Source organism: Thermobia domestica, chromosome 3, assembly GCF_964235325.1.
Source record: "Thermobia domestica chromosome 3, izTheDome1.hap1.1, whole genome shotgun sequence".
Taxonomy (NCBI): Eukaryota; Metazoa; Arthropoda; class Insecta; order Zygentoma; family Lepismatidae; genus Thermobia; species Thermobia domestica.
In genome coordinates, this window is record NC_137456.1 from 134,620,478 (window position 1) to 134,643,291 (window position 22,814).

At 34.0% G+C, this 22,814-nt stretch overlaps 1 protein-coding gene across 4 annotated transcripts in view; it reads left to right on the forward strand.

The window, feature by feature from the left end:
• Positions 1 to 22,814, forward strand: part of Oseg6 (intraflagellar transport protein Oseg6) — a 138,385-nt gene that overhangs the window by 41,276 nt on the left and 74,295 nt on the right. For all 4 annotated transcript variants that reach the window (XR_014130670.1, XR_014130669.1, XM_081751732.1 and 1 more), the window contains exons 10-13: positions 5,866 to 6,015; positions 9,315 to 9,462; positions 11,404 to 11,608; positions 20,036 to 20,133. Coding sequence is in view for 2 of the 4 variants with exons in the window: in XM_081751732.1 (XP_081607858.1) it covers positions 5,866 to 6,015; positions 9,315 to 9,462; positions 11,404 to 11,608; positions 20,036 to 20,133 (601 nt within the window). In the remaining 2 variants the exon portion in view is untranslated. The remainder of the gene's footprint in view (positions 1 to 5,865; positions 6,016 to 9,314; positions 9,463 to 11,403; positions 11,609 to 20,035; positions 20,134 to 22,814) is intronic.

The window sequence follows — 22,814 nt, forward strand, 5'->3', positions numbered from 1 at the left end:
GTTATTGCAATCAGTTTTAACACGAACAAACTGTCAGAAATTCCTTTACGATATATTATTTACTCTGAGTGTATTGAACAGCACAACACTTCGCCTTCTCACCACCAACTCTCGACAACCAACTAAAAACAGAAAACCACACTCTCACTTTTTTTTTGGACACTTGAGAACTCCCTTTTTGAAGTATCCACTGTTCCTCTAGCAAAAATGTTTCTCATGGATTTATATTTCCGCCAGGCGTTTCTCACACTTCGTCTGCCTTTTAGAGTTGGGCAAGACGAAGTCTGACATTGCATCAAGCAACGTATCTTGAAGCTAAATCTATTGCAATCTAAATAGTACTATTTTGGAAAGAAATAACGAAAAGGTACCACGATAAGAAATAATGTTTTATTTCAGAACGGAAATTCCAAGAGCATTAGTTTAAGTTTTAGTTTTCACTTATTCATTAGTTTTCTCTCCTTTAGCCTAACCGGCATAACCGTGGGACGTAAAACTCGAAAGATTTTTTTTTCATTAGTTTTTTTTTTTTTTTTTTTTGTTTTTTTTTTTTTTTTTTTACTTCATTAGTTAAAATCCAAAAGAGAGCAGCCAAGAAGCACAGCCAGTCTCAACCAGCGGGAGGGGAGAATTCGATGGCCAACAGAAAATGTCACATAAATTACTTTCAAGAGTTGACATTGGAGAGTGGTGAGCAAGAACCACAGGGTAGGGGACAGGCCCTCGCCTTCACAGGCGATTAACTGTTTTTCTTTTTATTCTTTTCATTCTTAGTCCCTCAATATATATAAAAAAGAACTTTTAAAAGTTTCTTTCTTCCCTTTCTGTAGGCTATGCTTAGATACCTAACAAAATTATTTAATGAAGTTTTACAAATTAAAATTGATGTAAATAAATTGTGTATATTATGCGTACCCATAATAGTGTGCTGAATAATAATAATAATACATATAAATCAAGTACAGATATTAATATTCAATTTATTATTTATATAAATGATTAAATATGCATATTACTAGGCAAATTAAGCTTTGTAAAGGTGTGCCTTTCACACACTCGACCAACTAATTCTCTCCATTCCTCTCCCCACGCAGATTTCGAAAGCTTCCAGTCATTTTTCATCACTTTTGCGTAATGATTCATACAGTACAATACTCCACACGAAGCATTTTATGGGCCTTTTTCTCAATTCTTTATTCAAGTTCCCACAAAATACACTTTTCTTGCTTATAAAGGCTTCTTCCAACATTCCTGTCCTTGCTTTTATTTCACATTCGCATTTCATATCATCACTAATAGTACTACCCAGTTATCGAAAACTAGTCACCCCTCGTTCTAGTTTTCCCCTCCTGTACTTCTATATTTGACACCGACCGCTTCGTTCCAGTCACCAGCTTTTGCCTTTCTAGCATTTATTTTCATCCCACATTCTTCACAGTCCTTCCTCAAGTTTTCTAATATCTTATTGATTTTCGTATTTCGCAACAAATCGAAATGCCATCTTCATTATGTAGACTCTTTTTCACTGTCTCTTCTAGATAGATATTAAATAATGTTGGCCAGAGACAGCAATCCTGTCTAATTCCGCTTCCAGTTGCACTCTCCTCTTTCATTTCCTTCTCTATTCTACCACTTACTTGGGGCCGCGGTGGCTCAGTGGTAGAGCATTCACCTCTGGTGCATGGTGTCCTTGGTTCGATCCCAGCTCTCGCCAAGTGAACTTTGTGGTTGACAAACATCGTGTGTGTGGGTTTTCTTCGGGTTCTCTCGTTTCCTTCCACTTTCTTCATTCCACCATTTCATTCGTTTCTTATTATCACTGTTTTCTTTAGTCTAGCCAGCATGTCCGTGGGACAAAACTTCAAGATTCACTTATTGGTTCATATATAAGTTTCTTATAAGTCTTTGATTTTTCCATTCCAGCCTGATCTTCTTTAGAACTCCCAACAACAATTCCCAATTCACATACTCAAAAGTCTTTTCTAGATCAATAAATACAATATACATCTCTTTCACTTTTTCCATAAATCTTTTACAGATTACCCTTAATACTCCAATTGCATCTCTTGAGCCCTTAGCTCTCCTGAACCCAAACTTTTTCCCCAACTTTTGCATTTGTTCTTCCTTCTGTTCCATTATTTGCAGCAAAATTTTTGCTGTATGCGATATGAGACTAATAGTTTTATAATCTTTACATCTCTCTGGGTTCGATTTCTTAGCTATCGGTATCATGATGGTCTTCAGGAAATCTTTTGGCCACTCTCCTGTTTCATATTATAGAATCGGAACAATTCTTTCTTGCTTTGTCTCCCATATTGTTAATGAATTCGATTGGTATATTATCTAACCCGGTTAATTTTTCATTCCTTGTCTCGGATATAGCTTTATCAGACTCATCCAAAAGAATACTAAACCCTTTATCATTCTCGCGTACCTCATTTTCTGTTTCAACATCTAGGCCACACGATCTATCCCTACTCTCATATAAGTTTTCAGCACATTCTTTCCAACTACCGAAGACTTCACTTCTCTGGCTGACTACCTTCCTATTCTTAGTTCCATAGACAAGGACGTACGCAGGGGCTGGGTTCTGGGGGTCTGGACTCCTCCCGAAATTTTGAATTTTGTATAATATTAGCCTAATTTTAGGAGCAATTTTAAGAATTTTAATAAAAAAATACCCTCATATTGAGTTTGGACCCCCTCCGAAATAAATTCCTGCGTACGCTACTATCCATAGATTCCACCTTCTTGTACATTTCCTCATATTTCCCAAGTCATTCTAATTCTTCTATGTGCTTGCATTTTCTTTTGTAAAACTCGTCCCGTGCTCTGTCTCTTTACCTTGTTTAACTTCATGTATATATTTCTGCCCTCTTTTGTGTCAGTTTCTTTCCACGTTTTCCTTTCCCTCATTTTCTGCGACACTGTTCTGTAACCCATAGTTTCTTAGCCGTTTTGTGTTCGCAGTTACCTACTGCGTCTTCTGCAGCCTCTTCTGCAGTCGTTCTCTTGCAACACCACAGTCCTATCATTCGCTAACAGAGTTTGAAAGAAACTCGGAGCTCTTCAAGCGCCTTCAAGTTTGTCTCACGCTTTAATTGAAACTTGTTCCTCAGTAAACCATGTTTAGTAATATAAATTGTGAGTTTATTGACAGGATCTACTTCTTTTTTCTCCCTTAATGTAATGTTAATGTTAGCTATATTCAGAAATGAAAGTGGTCCTCACTCCAGTTTTATACTCACAGTTAGCACAATATACGTACACATAATTTCCCCTTATTTTCAACGTCGCCAGTTATACTATTTTATTGTACCTATAGTTCTCACTATATTATCTTCATACACTTCAATTCGTCGTCGGAGGTAAATTTGGATGACTGTTATACTAACTACATATAACCAAGTCGTGTATGAATTTGCAAACGTGTTACATTGTAAATATATGGAGCCGGCAGGAAATCTGACTATTTTCAAATTGAAATTGGCCCAAACTGATTATTTCATGTATGGTCATTTATTTCCGAAATGTACTATAACTTAAATCGTTCTGCTTACAACGATTGGTTTTGAAACATACCGCACCTACCTTTTGAAAAGTACGTTTTTACATTTTTCAGCTGTTTTTCCCATGTCTGAGAGCTGTATTCATGACTGGCGTAACGAATAAGTTCGTTTCTTCTTTTTATTTTTTTATTTATTTTGACGAAATTGACTGTAAATCCGTGACATTGTGGCCAGATCACCATGACATTCCAGTCGCCCTGGAGTGTGGTCAGCAGAACATCGAGTGTTCATTTTCGGAGACATTTTTCTATAAGCAATGAGCCAGTGATTGTTATTCACCGTATATTTCGCAGGTAATTCAACATTTATCGGAATCACATTGTTCCAAGCCGCAATACCACAGTTCAACTTCAAAAGAATAAGTTGAACTATAAAGAAGAGACTCTTAAACCGCGTACAGGAAAACCGCGTACTGTTCGAACTCCAGGGAATATTAAAAGAGTGCGTCGCTCTGTTCTGCAAAGTCCATGGCAATCTGCAGTAAAACGTGCTAGCGTCTTTGGACCCTCTGTACGCAGACTTTCTTTTTTATATAGACCTTTACTTCCATCAACACAAACTTGTTGTGGTGCAGCAATTGAGTGCCGCGGACGACAGAATTCGCAGTCTTCGTTGCAATGACATTTTGAATATTCTTAATGAGGGAGTAATTTTTTAAAAAAATTAAAATTTCATAAAGTAGAAACGGTATGTTTCATACCTAAATGTTGGCTGCAAAATATCTTGAGTTATAGTTCAGTTTGGAAATAAAATACTGGTATTACTTGAAATAATAAGTGTAGTCACAATTTCAGTTTGAAAACTCAGGTTTTTCTTCCGGACTCTGTATAATGTAACACCGTGTGCGTGGGTTTCCTCGGGGTTCCCCCGTTTCCTCCCATTTTCTTCATTCCATCATTTCATTCATTTCTCATCATCACCGTCTCCTTTAGCCTAGCCGGCATAACTATGGGACGTAAAACTCAAAAGATTTCATTTCATTTCTGTATAATGTAAGATACTTTCAATCTACATTCAAATACGTTTGGAAAGGTTAGATGCGAGTGTCCAAAGTAATAAATAGTTAATATTAGTTGTTGGGACTACGTTTATTGATTTAATAAACATCTTGTTTGTTATTGCTGACAGATAATCAAATTCGTTCGGGTGGGGAGAGGAAAATGTACGTCATCGTTTCATTTTGAATTATTGCAACTTTAGACTTCAGTGTCTTGTTGATCTTCATTTTAGCCCCTTCCACCCATATCAGTAACCCAGTTTACACACTGCTCATAATCCTATCGCTCTTCCTCTTTACTTCATATATTCCATCCTTTAACTCCTTCTTCATAACAATTCCAAGTCTATTCTTTCCTCTTCCATTTGTTCCACTGTGGAAAAGGATACGCTTTATTTCCTTTCCATTGTGCCGCTTGTAAACATAGGATCTTCTCATTTCTTCTTTGAAGAAATCACAGCAGGTCCACAATGTCTCTGCTCTTCTCATTTAAAGCTTCGATATTCAATATTCTAATTCTTACACTGATTTTCTTATTCTTCACCTCTCTCGTCTCATGGGCTTAATTCTTTGGCCGAACCCGTTCATTATTTAGTAGTCCTTATCCAGCTATTGCAGTCGTCGGTTGATATCACTGCGCGTCGCTCGGAGCGACGCCCTAGCCCAGTCTTTCTTTTGCGATACACCATATACCATAATGGTTCTGGCAGGTTTTTATTATGACCAGATGCCTTTTCTGACGCTAATCTTCAGTATTTAATGGGTTTGGAACTGGCACCTCCTAGGACTCGATTGCCTTCCACGGTGACTAGTTTACATATTTTATATATATATACACAGAGTGTTTCAAAACAACACCGACAACGTTTGGAAGGTGATTCCTGACACCAAGATAAGACAAAAAGTATAGAGCAACTTGGGTCTTCCTTTCGGAGTTATAGGTTGCCGAAATCATGAAAAATTGAACTTTAAAGATCCATAGCTCCAAAACTATGGGACCTACCGAATTCGGGTCAAGACTTCACTTAGAAACTAATACATGCTCTGTCCAAAAATACATGTTTCAAAATCCTGCGATACTTCCGCAACAAATTTTATATAGGGAGTTTGACTACGGGCATATAATTTAAGTATTCAACAACTACATCTATAAAAATTGGAAATATATCGACTTGTGTTACATACTGTTCCGCAAAATTAGCATGGTAAGATATATCAGAAGTTGTGATCTTGCTATTATTAGAGTATAAGAATATCCAAAGTTCAAAGTTCTTTTTTTCTCATTTTCCTTAATTTTAGATGGGGAGCATTTTCTATTTTTTCATTGAAGACTGGAAGATGATCAATGAATATCGACATAGTATTGGTATTCGAGAGATATATGCTGAAGGCAGTGGTAGTCGTTTGGTTTTTATTGATGACAAAAGTGAAGGATATTTATACAACCCTGTAAGTATGTAAATCTTTATTCGTTCATTTTGTACATTCTGCGTAAGCCATTTCATCCAATTACGAGTTATTAACTGTATAATGTAGGACAAGATGTATAAATAGATCCAGTCAAATGATACATTTTTTTGTACGTTTCAAGTATATTTCTGAGTAAAACATATATATAATATATATTCAGGTTGTTCTAGATGAAACAACCAATGTCCGTTATTCATAAACAGCAGGAGAAAAGTTGTGACCTGAAATGAGTTAAAAGAATGACAAAAGATACATCAAGTGCAGTGTATCATTAAAAATAAAGATTCGGAATCGTCTTTTGTTATTAGGCAGCGTTGTCAAAATGATCACCGTTTTACTAATGCGGTTTTGTCAGTACACATGAGACAAATATTTGTGCTGCTAAGCGTGATTCAGGTGCAAATACAAGATATAATATGGAAAGGATATCACATAATACAGACGAACGTCATTGGACATGCTGCAGTTTAAGGGGTCGATATCCGGTAAATTTAATAGACATTGAATGCCTTGTTCTCGAATGGGCGAATAGTCGTGGTCGTACATTGTATCAATCTTTCATACGCGTCCCGTAAAATAGGTGTACGTCCACGAGAGTGTATATTATTGAGCCTGATATTATACGGTATGTGTGATGAACAAGTTCCAGGATGCGTGGAGCCCAGCAGTATTTGATGTTATGCTGAAAACTTCCATCGGTCTTGTGTTTAGCTGATTATGTATTTTACAAGATGCGGTGGGAAGCCCGGAGAAAATTTACTCAAATTCAAATTATAGCATAAGAGTTTCGCCATATTACAACATCAAAACTGAAAGAGTTGGACATTGGAGACTGCTATTTTATTTGGAATCGGCTATTTATTATTTTGGCTGAAGACGGCTATTTATTATTTTGGCTGCGTTGTAATGTTTTGTTTTGAAGATAGTCCAGCCATTGAATTGTTTACCGTAATTTCATCCAGTAGATAAGTCATTGAACATGGTTCTGAAAATCTAGTAGTCAAAAAGAATCAGCTTTATACAGTTAGAGATTAATCACTTCACACAAACAGTTAATAATTAGAACACTCAACATATACAGTTTCTTTTGTAAATAGGTTTTCTTTCTTCCTCAGTGTTTCAGTTTTGTATATTTTCTTTCCTCTTGTGGTTATTCCTCTACAAGGTCACTATTTTTTCAGAGAACTGAACCCCGAATATTAAATATATCCTACTGCTTGACAAATACAGCATGTGATATTGAGAACTATGGTTGGTGATCATTATTCTGATGTAAAAAAGTTTTGAAACATTCCATTTGAAAAATGATCAAAACTTTTCTTATAATAACATTTTCTGAGTATTTATCCTCTTGTCCAGTGTCTGATTTGTATTCTTTTTATTTGTATCAGAGTAATATCGATATCACATTTGAAATTTATTCATGTGTAGTCCAAGATAAATTAACTCGCGACTTGTAAGGGAAATCTTTTGGCATGAGAACAGAGGCAAAACGCAGGGTGTTTAATGTATGTGACATCGTTTAATTTGAAGTAGATATAATATGCTATAGACAATTATGGCCAATAATGGTGGAAGCCATTATGACCAATGGACGAGTTATACAAATAAATACTATAAAAGTCAGACCATTGACCAAGTTAACTAATATTTAGAATAATGCAACTGTAAAATAATATCTGAATATATTGGCAGTAAAATGTTATAAATTTGTTCAAACCACAATACTGATACCTTTACCGTAATTGTCAATACTATATGTCAATTCTGTTAAGAACAAGATCACTTTTAATATTCGAATCCGTCAATCGCTTGTCAGTATTTGTTTTGGTAAACTGTTCATGATGCAGAAAATAGTAGATTATCCGCAAAAGAATTAATGCGTTATATTACTGCGCGATTTCATTACAAAAGAAAGCAGGATCGTTTTTCTGTTAGTTTGATTACGTGGCGTTATTGCCGGAGCATATTTGCTCGAGAAGGTTAAATAATAATATAAGTGAAGATGAAAAAAGTGAAGAAAGATCTCGTGCGTACAGCGCGAAAAAGAATTGTGTTAAAACAAAGTTTATATTTACTTTCCTTTTTTGTTCCTTTCCAGATGTATTAATATCTATGTTACTCACCTTTTATCCTCCCTTTTTTTAACCTATACTAAATGCACCACTACTGAGAATGTCTGCATAATGTTTTAATGTTGACCAGAGCTTTTATTTCAGTGTATCCAGTTACTCATGTGACATTGATGATTTGATGATATTAGTGTTTTGCAATCTCACTAGAGTAATTTATGAGCAAATAACTCTTTGCGATAAAATTTATAGAATATAGTTTGAATTAAAGGAATGCCAGTACAGTCCTTGGGAAAAGTTCTAGAACAGAAGTCGATGACCTACTTGTTCAGTGAAGCTCTTAAGTATAACTCCAGATAATTCTATATTTACAAGAGTGAATTAAAAATTTTTGCAATGTTTTGGCTGTATATTTCTTTTATGGGTTAAGTTACAAGAGGTGACCATCACTTAAAGTAGAGAGCATCATATTGCAGCTTCTGGAGACATTTCGACCAGTTTTTATATTCTACGTCGATACTGATCCTTGTCCTTCAAAGCGAAGAACTACGCCTGCAGATTCCACATTTTCATAGTTTTGAAGAATCTCGAGGGTAAGAAGTGTCTTGGATCGAAACAAGCAATATACCGAGGATACGAGTCCAGCCTATATGTTGGGGTGGCATTAATTTAATTCCAAGTTCCATGAGTTTATGCTGGACGTTAGAAAAGTTATTATTTTTTTCTTTTTTCTCTGCTGCAGAAGGGTTGGCTTCAGTGTAGCGTACTTTTTGGCACATAGTGACATACATTCGCTCTAGCTGTTCGAAGTACAGGTTAGCATTTCAAGGTTCAACCGCCTTAACGAACTTACAGTGAATTTTCTTCTCATAATTTTTCCAGGCGAGGGTTTCATTTTGTGTTCGAAACGTCCGTGTTAGTGAACTAATTGATTATGTCTACAGGAAGTCATGAGTGCGTTAAGCGCTGTATTAAGATGAGTGTAAAAGATAAGAAGAGTACAACTCGCGTACATTTTCACTTACATAAAACAAAAGTGTATTTTCTCTCTCGATCTGTCTTAAACTTTTTTACAGGAACAGTAAAAACACAGCTAGGCGATGCTTTTGGAAGCTTTGTTATAGAAAGCTTCATACGTTGTAGATCTTAAATTTAAAGGTTGAAAATATTTTTTCTTCATATCAGTTACATTTTTTCTTTTAATAGATTAATGACCAACTAGTAAAAATACCAGATTTCCCACCCAAAGCAGCAGGAGTTCTGTGGGAAAATTGGCCAATAGACAGAAACATATTCGTCGCATATGATACGGAGAATATAACAACTTACGTCTATGTAAAAGATTCATTAGAAGGTAAGCGCATGTCTATTTCTTTAATCGTATTTTGGATTCTAAAGATATGAATTGATTTCTTTCAAGTCCAATATTTACCAGTATAGGAATACAAAGTTAAGCGAACTAAATAAGAAGAGTATACACATCTTAATTTTGATGTAAGGTTTATTTCTTTGTACTTGTATCTTTTAGATTTTCAAAAAATATGTTCACTCAGTTTTTAAATGTGCAGTCGGCAGAGTTCTTTTGTTCGTGAAAATATTAATTAAAGTGACTACAGAAATATCGCAAGAAATAATCCTTTACTTACATTCACTCGTAAAATATATTTTATAAAGAAAGAAACAAAAATATTGTTGTTATTAGACATTGGAAAAAATACTTACCTTCAAGGAACGTAATTGTTATTTCTGCTTTCTCCTTTATATTCCTGGACATGTTCTACAAATACAGGATGGTCTGAAAGTGTGGAAAACTCTTACAAAGCGAATTATCAAGCTGATACGACTTTTACATAATTACCGGTATACCAACGTTTTTTTAAGGAGCATTCAAAGAAGTCGTTTAATATATATATATATATATATATATATATATATATATATATATATATATATCAAAATTAAAGTTTGCAAAAGCCTTATTGTGTATATTTACTTCTAGAAATTTACTTTAAAATATTTCTCGATATATAATTTTTATTGATTAAAATGTTAGTCTTTCGTCTACAAACGTAAATTTTTGTTCATTTGTTTATATGCTACGTGAAAGATTGTAGAAACTAATTTAAATTAAACAGTTGTAGTGCAGTACTTGAAAGAACCAGGTCGGATAAATGCTTACTTTCAATTGAGTCAGCGCATTGACTCCATTCCTGGCTTCCTTGACTCAGGAAGCCATTTATCCGACATTTTCTGGTGTATTCGTTAACACCTACCGGAAATAATCTGAAACCGTGCAGAAATTTTCGAGTATGCTTGCAGTTATGTTAGAACACAAGAAGAATATGGACATTACTGAAATATGACTTCATAAGTAATTCAAAGAAAAGAACTATACAAAATATTACAGTTGTGGAAACTAAAATTGGAAGTAACTATCAATAAGCTAGGACAGGAAATTAATTTTTTTAAAAAAAATATGTAAGCAATCGTGATTGTAAAACCCATTTGCTTCTAACGTTTCGGTGAATTCGAGCTGCGTATATTAGTTATATTTTAGAACTAAAAGAATAAAAATTAAAAAAATAAATAAATAAATAAATAAATAAATAAAATAAATAAATAAAAAAAAACATCTAATTTATCTTTTTGCAATAGGGATTTCTACACATACGTCTTAATGGGCGCTTATCAGCTGTTAGTATATCTGCTTGCTTTCAATTCTTTTTGTTTATTTGTTGACTTTTAGCGTCCCTTTTCAGCACCGAGGCTATATATGAAACGTGAAGTTACAGTTGCCCAAGGTGGAATTTGAACCATCGCATTGCATCCAAATGCTCCCTCAGTAGGAATCAAATTCGAGATCCCTTGCAGCCAACCGAGATTGGCTTGCTCACACGCTAGCCAATAGTTAGCAGCAGGGAGTGCTAAGTCATATTTGAAAATTATCTTGTTGAAAGAATAAAAGCTATTTATTAAGAGCTGCATTTGATACAATTAGTGACCTGCTATAATTTGTTTCTTCTGGTTCAGTATGCTATGGATTTGGTTTATCATTATCTTGAACCAGACTAGTGTATTTTTCTCTTAACAATGCTTTATTGTTATTTATTAGTATTAAAATTTGCTAATCATATTTAAGAGTAAAATTGCTGTTATTCTATGTCTGAATTGTTACAGCAATTAAATAATAGGTAGCTTTTTGTGATTTTTTATTTTCTAAAACATTTAAGTAAACAAAAGTATTGGAATAAGAGAGAAAAATGTTATGTCTGAAAATGTATTTTAATATGATTAGGAACTTCAGTGGAAAAAGTAGGATCAACGAAAATTCCATTGGGTCAGATACCCCTAATGTTATATAATGGAGAGATTACTCTGCAGACACCAAGTGCCAAACTCGCAAATCTTATATTAAGTAGTCATGAAATTGGACCAAAAATTCATGATACAAAGCCGGGAAATCGTCAAGAAACGTTGCTTAAGCATCTTGCTCTACGGAGGTAAGTTAAATAATGGAATATTATTGTTGTACTTTGTTACTTATTCTAAGTCAGTGCTTATTAGTAATAAATTAGGAAATGTTTTAATTTTGGTCTTCATTTCCGGTTTAGTATGACGTGGGTTATCTCGTATTACCACAATCTAAGTCTCTGATGCAATATAATGTTTCTGGTCAATTAACATTAATAATAATAATAATAATAATAATAATAATAATAATAATAATAATAATAATAATAATAATAATAATAATAATAATAATTTAAAAGTAACAAAAATAAGTTTTCAGTAGAAGCAGTGGCGGCTCTTAAGAGAAGTCACATTGGTAAAAAATATATATATACAATTTTATCGCTACAAGCTAAGAGAAGAAAACTTAACTAATGTACTAATTCCTCTTTATATCTAGCTTGAAAGATACAGTATTATCGCTACAAGCTAAGAGAATAAAACTTACTCAATGTACTAATTCTTGTTTATATCTAGCTTAAAAGATACAGGTTTATCGCTACAAGCTTAGAGAAGAGCTTAAAGGATACAGTATTTTCGCTGCAAGCGAAGAGAAGAAAGCATACCTAATGTACTAATTGTTTATATCTAGCTTAAAACATACAGCTTTATCGCTTCAAGCTAAGAGAATAAAACTTAGCAAATGTACTCATTCTTGTTTATATCTAGCTTAAAACTTACAGTTTTATCGCTACAAGCTAAGAAAAGAAAACTTACCTAATATACTAATTTTTGTTTATATCTAGTTTAAAATTTACAGTTTAATCGCTAAGAGAAGAGCTTAAAAGATACAGTTTTTTTTTCACTACAATCTAAGAAAAGAAAGTTTATCTAACGTACTACTTATTTGTCTAGCTTAAAAGATACAGTTTTAACTCTACAAGCTAAGAGAAGAAAACTTCCCTAATGTACTAATTCTTGTTTATATCTAGCTTTAAAGATACAGATTTACTACTATGAGCTAAGAGAAGAGCTTATAAGATACAGTTTTTCGCTACAATATAAGAAAAGAAAGCTTCCTTACGTACTAATTATTTATATCTAGCTTAAAAGATACAGTTTTATCGCTACAAGCCAAGAGAAGAAAACTTACCTAATGTACTAATTCTTGTTTATTTCTAGCTTAAAAAAAAAAAAAAAAAAACAGTTTTATTGTTACAAGCTAAGAGAAGAAAACTTAACTAATGTACTAATGCTTGTTTATATCCAGCTAAAAAGATACAGTTTTATCGCTATAAGCTAAGAGAAGAGCTTAAAAGAGAGAAGAAAGCTTACCTAATCTACTAATTATTTATATCTAGCTAAAAAGATACAGTTTTAACTCTACAAGCTAAGAGAAGAAAACTTCCCTAATGTACTAATTCTTGTTTATATCTAGCTTTAAAGATACAGATTTACTACTATGAGCTAAGAGAAGAGCTTATAAGATACAGTTTTTCGCTACAATATAAGAAAAGAAAGCTTCCTTACGTACTAATTATTTATATCTAGCTTAAAAGATACAGATTTATCGCTACAAGCCAAGAGAAGAAAACTTACCTAATGTACTAATTCTTGTTCATTTCTAGCTTAAAAAAAAAAAAAAAAAAAAAAAGTTTTATTGTTACAAGCTAAGAGAAGAAAACTTAACTAATGTACTAATGCTTGTTTATGTCTAGCTAAAAAGATACAGTTTTATCGCTATAAGCTAAGAGAAGAGCTTAAAAGAGAGAAGAAAGCTTACCTAATCTACTAATTATTTATATCTAGCTAAAAAGATACAGTTTTATCGCTACAAGCTAAGAGAATAAATCTTACTTAATGTATTAATTTTTGTTTATATCTAGCTTAAAATATACAGTTTTATCGCTAGAAACTAAGAGAACAAAACTTATCTAATGTACTAATTCTTGTTTATATCTAGCTTAAAAAAAAAAAAAAAAAAGCTAAGAGATGAAAACTTACCTAATGTACTAATTCTTGTTTATATCTAGCTTAAAAGATACAGTTTTTTCGCTACAAGCTAACAGAAGAAAGCTTACCTAATCTACTAATTATTTATATCTAGCTTAAAAGACACAATTTTATCGCTACAAGCTCAGAGAAGGAAACTTACCTAATGTACTAATTCTTGTTTATATTTAGCTTAAAAGATACTGTTTTATCGCTACAAGCTAAGAAGAAATCTTACCTAAAGTTTTAATAATTCTTGTTTATATCTTGCTTAAAATATATAGATTTTGTGCTATGAGCTAAGAGAAGAGCTTAAAAGATACAGTTTTTTCGCTACAATCTAAGAAAAGGAAGCTTACCTAACGTATTAATTATATCTAGCTTACAAGATACAGATTTTTCGCTACAATCTAAGAAAAGGAAGCTTACCTAACGTACTAATTATTTATATCTAGCTTAAAAGATACAATTTTAGTGCTACGAGCTAAGAGAAGAAAATTTATCTAATGTACTAATTCTTGTTTATATCTAGCTTAAAAGTTAGTTTTATCGCTACAAGCTTAGAGAACAAAATTTATCTAATGTACTAATTCTTGTTTATATCTAGCTTAAAAGTTACAGTTTTATCGCTGCAAGCTAAGAGCAGAAAACTTATCTAGTGTACTAATTCTTGTTTTACCTAGCTTTTTACTAGTATGATTTTCTTAAGAGCCGCCAGTGAGTAGAAGAAATGAGTCTGACAGTAGAAGACTGGTTATAAACTATTGGAGCTTATCTCTGTCTAAATATTGTAATACTCAGTCTTTCTTGATTAAGAAGTAACGGATACTGATCCATAAGATCTTGAAGTAGAATGCATTGTATAAACGTAGGGGGACAAAATGTTGTGAAAGTTCTTAAAATAAAAAAATAAAACAAATTGAAATTAAGGAACTTCGGAGCAGGTATGAAAAGCAGATTACTTACCAGAAAATAATAAAGCAGTATCACACAACAAAAATAAAATAAACTTTAAATTCTTTCGTTAAACGTTTCAGCAGATAGGAACGGGAAGAAGTGAAAAGAAATAAAACAAATAAAGAATAGTTGGTTCAAGTTGGGCGTAATCATAATTTTCTTTCTGATGCACATGTAATTCATGATTTTAAGCACTTTTCCCACCTTTCTTTGCAAGCCTGTAATGTATATTTTAAAAAAAAAAAAGGCATAAGGCCAAATTTCCAGTGTTGGGATTTTGTGTGGATTGTTTTCCACGAAGATGCATGCCTCTTTAGATTTTTTCGTTCTTGTTCAAGTAAAGTCGGGACTATGTATACTACCTGAGGCATGATTGTCCAGTGGAGATCAGTAGTTTTAGTCGTATAAGATGGACAGTGAGAGGTTTTGCATTATCATGCAGTGTTATAACATTTGTATAGATTTTTCTTCTTTTTGAGCGTTTCAGTCAGTGTTTCTGATTCATTGCAGTAGCTTTCTGTGTCGCACTTTGCTCCCTGTAGTTAATCATGTCCACCCCATTTTGGTTCCAAAACACCATGATTCTGGCGACTTCGAATTGACAGTTTGTTGAGTAAGGATCATAAAAGTATGCCTAAGATTAATCACGTTTCATTATACCATTAAACAAGTCTTCTATGGAATTCGCAAATTCGTTCGTAATTCCAGTTGAAGATTGTCTTGCATCCAATCATTACCTTCTTTGTGAGTTCATGAACTTATTTGGTGCATTTTTGGGCCCATCACCATAAATTGTAGTCTTCCAATTGTGACTGTGTCGTGGATACTTGTATTACCAGATTTGCAATATTGAAGCTATATTCCCACAGGACTGATATCTTAGTAAACATTCGTCGCTTTCCATGAATACCTTTACGTTATTTTCAATACTTCAGGAGAAACTCGATCTGAACGCTCCTTAAAAAAACTTCATGTTGACTGGCCGTTACTGCACAACGGCTGCTAAAGAAACCGAAATAAATTTTAGTACTTGTAGCTAAAGGACTGTGCTACATGATGTAGAAATTTTACTTGAAATTAGTGAAAAACATAGACACTACTAGCTAGCAGGTAGAATTTACTAACCGATTTTTGCGCTTCTTATTCCGAAAACAATGAGCGCATGATTATGATTGTTTTGAGGGAAAAAAAAAAAAAAACTTTTCTTTTCCTAAAATGTTGAACTTCGGGTATCTTCGAAAACTTAAACCAAAGATGCCTTCGAGCATCTTCGGAAACATAAACCAAAGATTCCAGGTTCGAACCCGCAAGCCAAAAACCAAAGATGACAGGTTCAAGCCCATAAGCTAACCTTCGCAATCGGGAAAAAAATGTCCAGATACGTGTTTCTTCTTTTAAGTGTAATAAGACAGGTTGAAATGTTATTAAGTGTAGAGAAAAGTAACGTTCATTGAAATACATAATGATACATTATTTCGAAACTGTATACATGTAAGCACATGCTGGTTTTGTCACCAACGTTTTCATACGTAAGAGAACATTTACATACGTAAAAGAACATTTGTTACTCGTTCCATTCTTCTGGTCATGGAATCTATTAAATGGGTAACAAATCTATCTCTTTCTCCTACCTCTAGCCATGCCTCGGAAACGTGACCCCACAGGTCATTCCGAGTTCTTGGTGGATCTGCCTCATGTCAGCTGCCCCTTAGGGTACGCTTCACCTCTGCATACATATTTTCCATGGGATTGAGGTCTGCTCCACGAGGCGGCAAGTCAATTAAATCAATCTCAGGCTGTCCTGTGAAACATTTCTGAACCACACGGCAAGTATGTAATGGGTACTAGTCTTGCTGGAACTGAATGACACCATGAGGCTAAAGTACTCGTACTGGTAGCACAATAATGTTACTCACGATGTGTACGTACTGAGCACTGTACAAGTGCCCTTTGATTCTATGAAGCAGTCCTGCACCATGACTGGAAATTCAATCCCTACATGAAATAGATACATAACCACTGTAATTGCAAGCAGCCACATATCTAGGGTCATATCGGGTGCTCCTCGGACAAAAACAAAACGGCGTCCCTCATTCGATGTTGTGAATATGGATTCGCATGTGCAAATGCGACATGGTAAATTTTGTGTTTTAATTCACAGTAGTAACACGACCACATAAGCCAGCATAACGAAACCTTCAGAGTGCTGTTTGCGTACTGCCAGGAAAGTGAGAAGCTTCCGTTAGCTGTCTACATGTCCTGAATGAGTCTTACCGGGCTTCGTTTACTAATCTCGCATCATCTGCCTCGGTAGACAAATGAGGACGACCAGGAGATCGTAAATTACCAGTATGACATGTAGTACCATATTGTCTAATACACTTCCTGCCTGTAGCGGCCGGGATGCCCATTTGCCTACCAGCTGCAGTTGCAGTATAGCTGTCCAACTTCCGTAAGGTAATTACATGTGAGCATCTGTCCATGATCAGCAATGCTCTGAGCTATGAGCAGTAAAGAAACAAATAATAGCTGATAACTGGCATGCGATTGGTTACTTGTAGGACACGCCCCTTGTGGGGAAACAATTTGGTCAACATTCGCGAAAGGAATCTTAAATTGGCGCAAGGAATAATAATTATAATAATAATAGTTTTCATAAATGAATTTTCATACAAGTATAAAAATATATAACTGTGAATTTAAATCTTAAAAAAGCATCCAGAGGTTTGTTCTGTTACGAAAACAACGGACGGAAATTAATATCATTCTTTACGCAAGTAGTAAGTTTGTTTCATTATTACTAACCTAAACCAATCTAATCCAGGCGTTCCAGACTTATCCTGGAACACACACACACATCCATCCATTTATATATACATAAATAGAAATAAGAGAGAGAGACCAAAGCCTCGCCACTTCCATATAAAAAAGCATTTCAGAGTTGAATTGAAAACCTATGGAAAGAAGCTCTTTTCTGGCTTCATTACTAAAGCACAAATTAGTCTCTTAAAGTGACTTGTGGAGAGCAAGAACTTCTTGTGGACAGATTTTGGGGATAATGAGCTTGCTGCCTGCAACCACGATACCATTATGGATATTCTCTGTTTATACCCAAATGTTCTCTTTACGCCTTTGACTATATTTCAAGAACGTAAATCCCATGCTGTAATGAGAATATTGAGAAGTAACCTCGGTATGACAGCTACACTACACATACTTATTTATTGCTATTACACGATTTTCTTAATTTATATTTAACATTCACATATTATTTAACATTTAACATTCTGTCAACACCCATCACACCTCAGATTTTCTGATTTATTTTAATGTAATTATTTTGTATAGATATTCATGTATTGAGGAATATATCATTACGTACCAAAAAATCAAACTCGAGACCTTACGATTAGAAGTCCCACGCTACCAAAAAATCAAACTCGAGACCTTACGATTAGAAGTCCCGCGCTTTCCACTAAGCTAACATGAACCGCTTTGCCGAGCTCCTGAAGAAATATAACTGAATTTCCAAGACAATGACATTCATATCCATTGCAAAGGATTTTTTCCCCTTGTTTTTTAATTCTACTATGGATGGATTCAAGAACCATGTTCGCTGTCTTTGCTTTCGTTGGAAATGTTCTTTTACGTATGAAAACATAGGTGACAAAAAATATACGTGTAAACTTAATTTCGAAATACGGTATCATTATGTATTTCAAAGACTGCTACTTCTACCCATAATAACATTTCGACATGTCTTATTACACTTAAAAGAAGAAAAAACTATCTGCAATTTTTTTTTTCCCAATTGCGATGGTTGCCTTGGGGACTCGAACCTGGCATCTTTGGTTTACTGTTTCCGAAGATACCCGAAGTTGGACTTTTTAGCTCAAAACAGGCATAAACAATGCGTTCATTCTTTTTGGAATAGAATGTACATGAGTAACTTTAGTAACTCTCCTTGGGCTATCAGCCAAGTGAACGTATTAACATCCGACGTTTCGAATGCAGACATCGCATTCGTCTTCAGGGATTATAATGAAGAGATCGGAGACATGAACATGTATATATAGTGACTATTTAGGGGTAGAGCTATGAATGGGGGTTTGTAGTTGGCTAAGGCAAATGCTGGCTTCTGATTGGCTGAGGAATGTGAACTGCTGTGTGCTGATTATAAGGCCTATGAGTAACTTTTGTGAGTTCATCGAACTTTTATCCCATGGGTCTGTTCGTCTGTATCTTTCAGTACTCTTATGCCCATGATTATGTTAGATGCCTCCCAGCAAAAAAGTGAAGTTAATGTATAGAACAAGCTGCAAGCAGTTTACAGGCGCATGGTAAATAAGAATTATATTGAAAGTTACTGTCTTTGTGCATAGAAAAACAATTGAACTAACTTAAGAAGAGCGTATCATATTTCCATCCTAGTCTTCGATTGTATCCACTTGTTTGGGACCACTTTCTATTGACTTTTCGAAATAGTGCGGGAAAAGGTAAAATAAAACACAGTACATTAAATGTGGCAGGATTGATTGAATGCGAATTGAAATGTCTACTGAAATCGTTAAAAAAAAAAAAGACCTCCATGTTACGATTTCTATTACGATGTGGAGTAATGACAATGTACTTAGGTATTAAGTTCTACCCCTTTATTTATTTTTCTTCTTGTCTTTTGGATGTTTCTAAACTCAGTATACGTATTTTATCCAGTTAAATAAGCTTTCCCGACCTTCAAGAACTTCGGAGAAAAGTTTGAGAAAATATGTGAGCTATGTCATGAACCCTCGTATTACATCAAGTAAGTAGGAAGTTCCTTGCCTGTTCAAGAGAAGTATGCCAAAACGTTATACGAGTATACTGAGCCTAATACAGCACAGGGAATGAATATAGTAGAAATTCGAAAAAAGTTAATTTCAGTCTGATTCGTTCAGGCATATAAAGGAGACTTAACATTGTAAATGAGTTAAAGGTTATAAATAGAGCTAAGAATAAATTTAACTCGGAAATGAGAGTTTTAAAAACATTTTTCAGAAATAAATACTGTATATATTGACATAGGACTTTCAGTGGTTCCCGCTTGTTGAGCAACACATCCTAAATATGTACTCGAGAAATAATAAAAGGTAAAATTTTATTATCTGTATTAAACACCATCATAATCATCTAAACATGGAAGTTTATGTATGATTTCAGTAGCTATACGCCATCACATCATATCACATTTTATGTACTATGTCTTGGTTTGCGTATTACGCTACTTCTGCTACTCGAAAAGTTCACAAAAAATAATTAAAAAATAGTAAATACGCAAACATGCAGCGTTCATTATATATGAGAATTGTGTTCGATTGTGAATCCTATTTTAGTGTAAATAGTTAAGACATTGGTTTACGTGAAATCAATAATTTATGTAATTGATTTAATTATATTAAACAAAATGATATTTATAATGTAATATTCGTTGTTGTGTATGCCTGTAAATTACTGCTAAAACGTCAGAAACTTACTTTCTTGTTTCATTTTAGATTTAAAGATGCTTGGTCAATATGTCAGGTTCTGAATACCAAAGATTCATGGTTAAAATTGGCTGAAGCTGCTATGAAGGATTTAAATATAGAATTAGGTAAGCCCTCTATATTTCTTTGCATGATTGTAAAATATTTACAACAAAAGTAGCGGTTAGTTGCGGCACATTGCCCTAGCTGTTTCACAGACTATTATGAACTTTTACAGATTAAAATAATTATCACGCAATATTCTGAATAGGTCAGCTGAATTACACTTAAAATACTTCCTGGCGGGAGTGCATCCTACGTTAATTTGCGGACCTTTATATCGTAAAGCCTTGGTGTTGAAAAGAGACGTTAAACGAACGTGTTCCTGAAACGTTTTGTTGATTGATTGGAATTAACGTCCCTGTTGTAAATACATATTTTACTATATTTGTACATATATATATATATATAGTATAGATTTACTAAGTGCATAGATTAGCTTCCTTGCTGTCCGTATGAAATTCGTAATAAATAAGTGGTATGATACTTTCTACTTCAATGTTAAAAAGTGGTTGATTTGTTTGAGTATAACATTCCTTTTTTTATTCCGGATCTAAATGAGATGATTACCTAATTCCTGCTGTTTTGTGTGGAATCTACATCACTGATGGAATCACCCACCAGGAATAGAACCTGTCTCTCACTTTACCAAAGCCGAAAACGCTAACCATCTACAATGGGTTTTCCTGTGGTTATTATGAGGTTGACTAGCGGCTCCTCACTTTTTCTTAGTTTCGAAATATTGTAAAAATCAAATATACAATTTTTCTGCATGATTTGCTATCTCGTATCAAATATTATGTAGTAACGTAGTAAAATATTGTGAAGATTTTCTTTATTATAGAGAAATACATCCACAACAAATCAGTTACGAAGTCATAAGTGCATGCGACGAAACTGCTCAGGTATTAATATCATCTCGAAAACATTGACTATTGTATTAATATTATTTACAAGCACTAGGAAATTTACACAGGGAAAATTTAACAGTTTTGTATTCCACTCTTGTCCCTAAGAATTGAGGCATCAGATTTCAATATATTCTACGGCATAAACTTCGTCCATGTGAATGCAGATTCGCATGCTGAAGTAACAAACTCTCGTATATACAGACATGCCGTAGCAAATGATACAAAAAACTTACACGAATTAACTAAAAATAAATGTTTTAATGTATATGATGTAGATGGTAAGTCATTTATTACAGTTCTCGAAATTGTATGTTTATTCTAACATATGTTCCCGAAAGAAAATATAGATATTCGACAACCAAGAATGAAATCTCAGTGCACAAGCTAGCATGCGGCATATCGGGAAACAATATAGAACATGCATAGCAATAAGCTGGTTATTATATAATATTCATCCTTTTATTATATTGATTCAACCAATTAACGGTAATCTTCAACCTGCAAGCGCAATCAGCGTGCTTTACATTGGCCTGTAAAATCCAAGCCCTGTTGAACACGTGGGAGATTACACCTGATCGGCAGCTGGGCTCTGTTAATGACCATCGGCCATGTACGCCTAGATCTAAAGCGAACGTGAGATATTGTATCTTAGAAAAACATTTAACGTCTGTACTACCGGCTATGCACCCGATCAGCTGCACGTGTGGCCGCTGGGTGATTATATTTCCTCTTAAGTTGAGTGTTATATGTTTTTGTATACTTGATATATATATTTATATAACCTATTCAAAATGTTGCACGGGTGCCATGTTGGAATCACTATCACCTACCTACTGTCCTCTTTTTGTGTACTAGCTTTGGACCAGATTCATGAAATCTTGCTGGGTGTTATTAAACGCGTTTACACTAGTTATATGTTCGTTCTTATTTGAGTGCATTAAATACGAAAGTAGTTTAGGTGTCATTTTAAAAAATCAGCTGTTTAAGTGGCAAATTGTTATCTGAACTCTCTGTTTCATGATTGAGGATCTATCCTAATCTAAAGCAACTAGCTTATTCTGCAACTAAAACGACTTATTGAATGTTAAGGTTTGTGAATATCTTATATTCTGTCAAATATTGTTTTAATATCTAAATTTTAAATAATATTTTGCATCTTTTAATACATATATTAATTAATATGTAATTCAGAACAGTAAGATTAATGTTATTTAAAACTAACTAACTCTATAGAATTAGAAACTCGGAAGGTTCATTTTCACATAAACTCAATTTTGCTGTTGGTTTCTATTGTGTGACAAGCCATACATTATGCTCCCAGTTTTCTTGATCTGCTCAAAGGCCTTTTTCTCAGAGGCGTACGAAGTAAACCTCTTTCGTAGATATCTTGATTTTATTATCGAAATGATATTCAAGTATGTTTCTTCGTTCCGCATTGCATAGTTTATTTCACTCATCCGTGTGTTCGCCTTCCGTCTCTGTTCTTCCATTGGCGGTATGGAAGATGTGGGCAAAACGTTTTATGTGACAAAAGAAAGAAAGAAGAAATCAATGTAGTTTATATTGGATTCTTGGAAGATATTACGTTGCATCACTGTAATTCTTCGCAATGAAGTTTCTAGAGCGTTAAATATTCTGCTGGTTGAGGTAATATCTTACGTAGTTATCGAGTGGAAGCTGGTTCCATCATTTATTTATAGTTACAATTTAGCGCATACTTACGTAATTTGCAGTAATAGTGATTACTTATTGCGTCTAAATTGTATTGTAATTTTACTATACTATTTCTGCGAACATTGTTCTCTTTATAGTAGCGTAGAATACCTACATGTAACTCT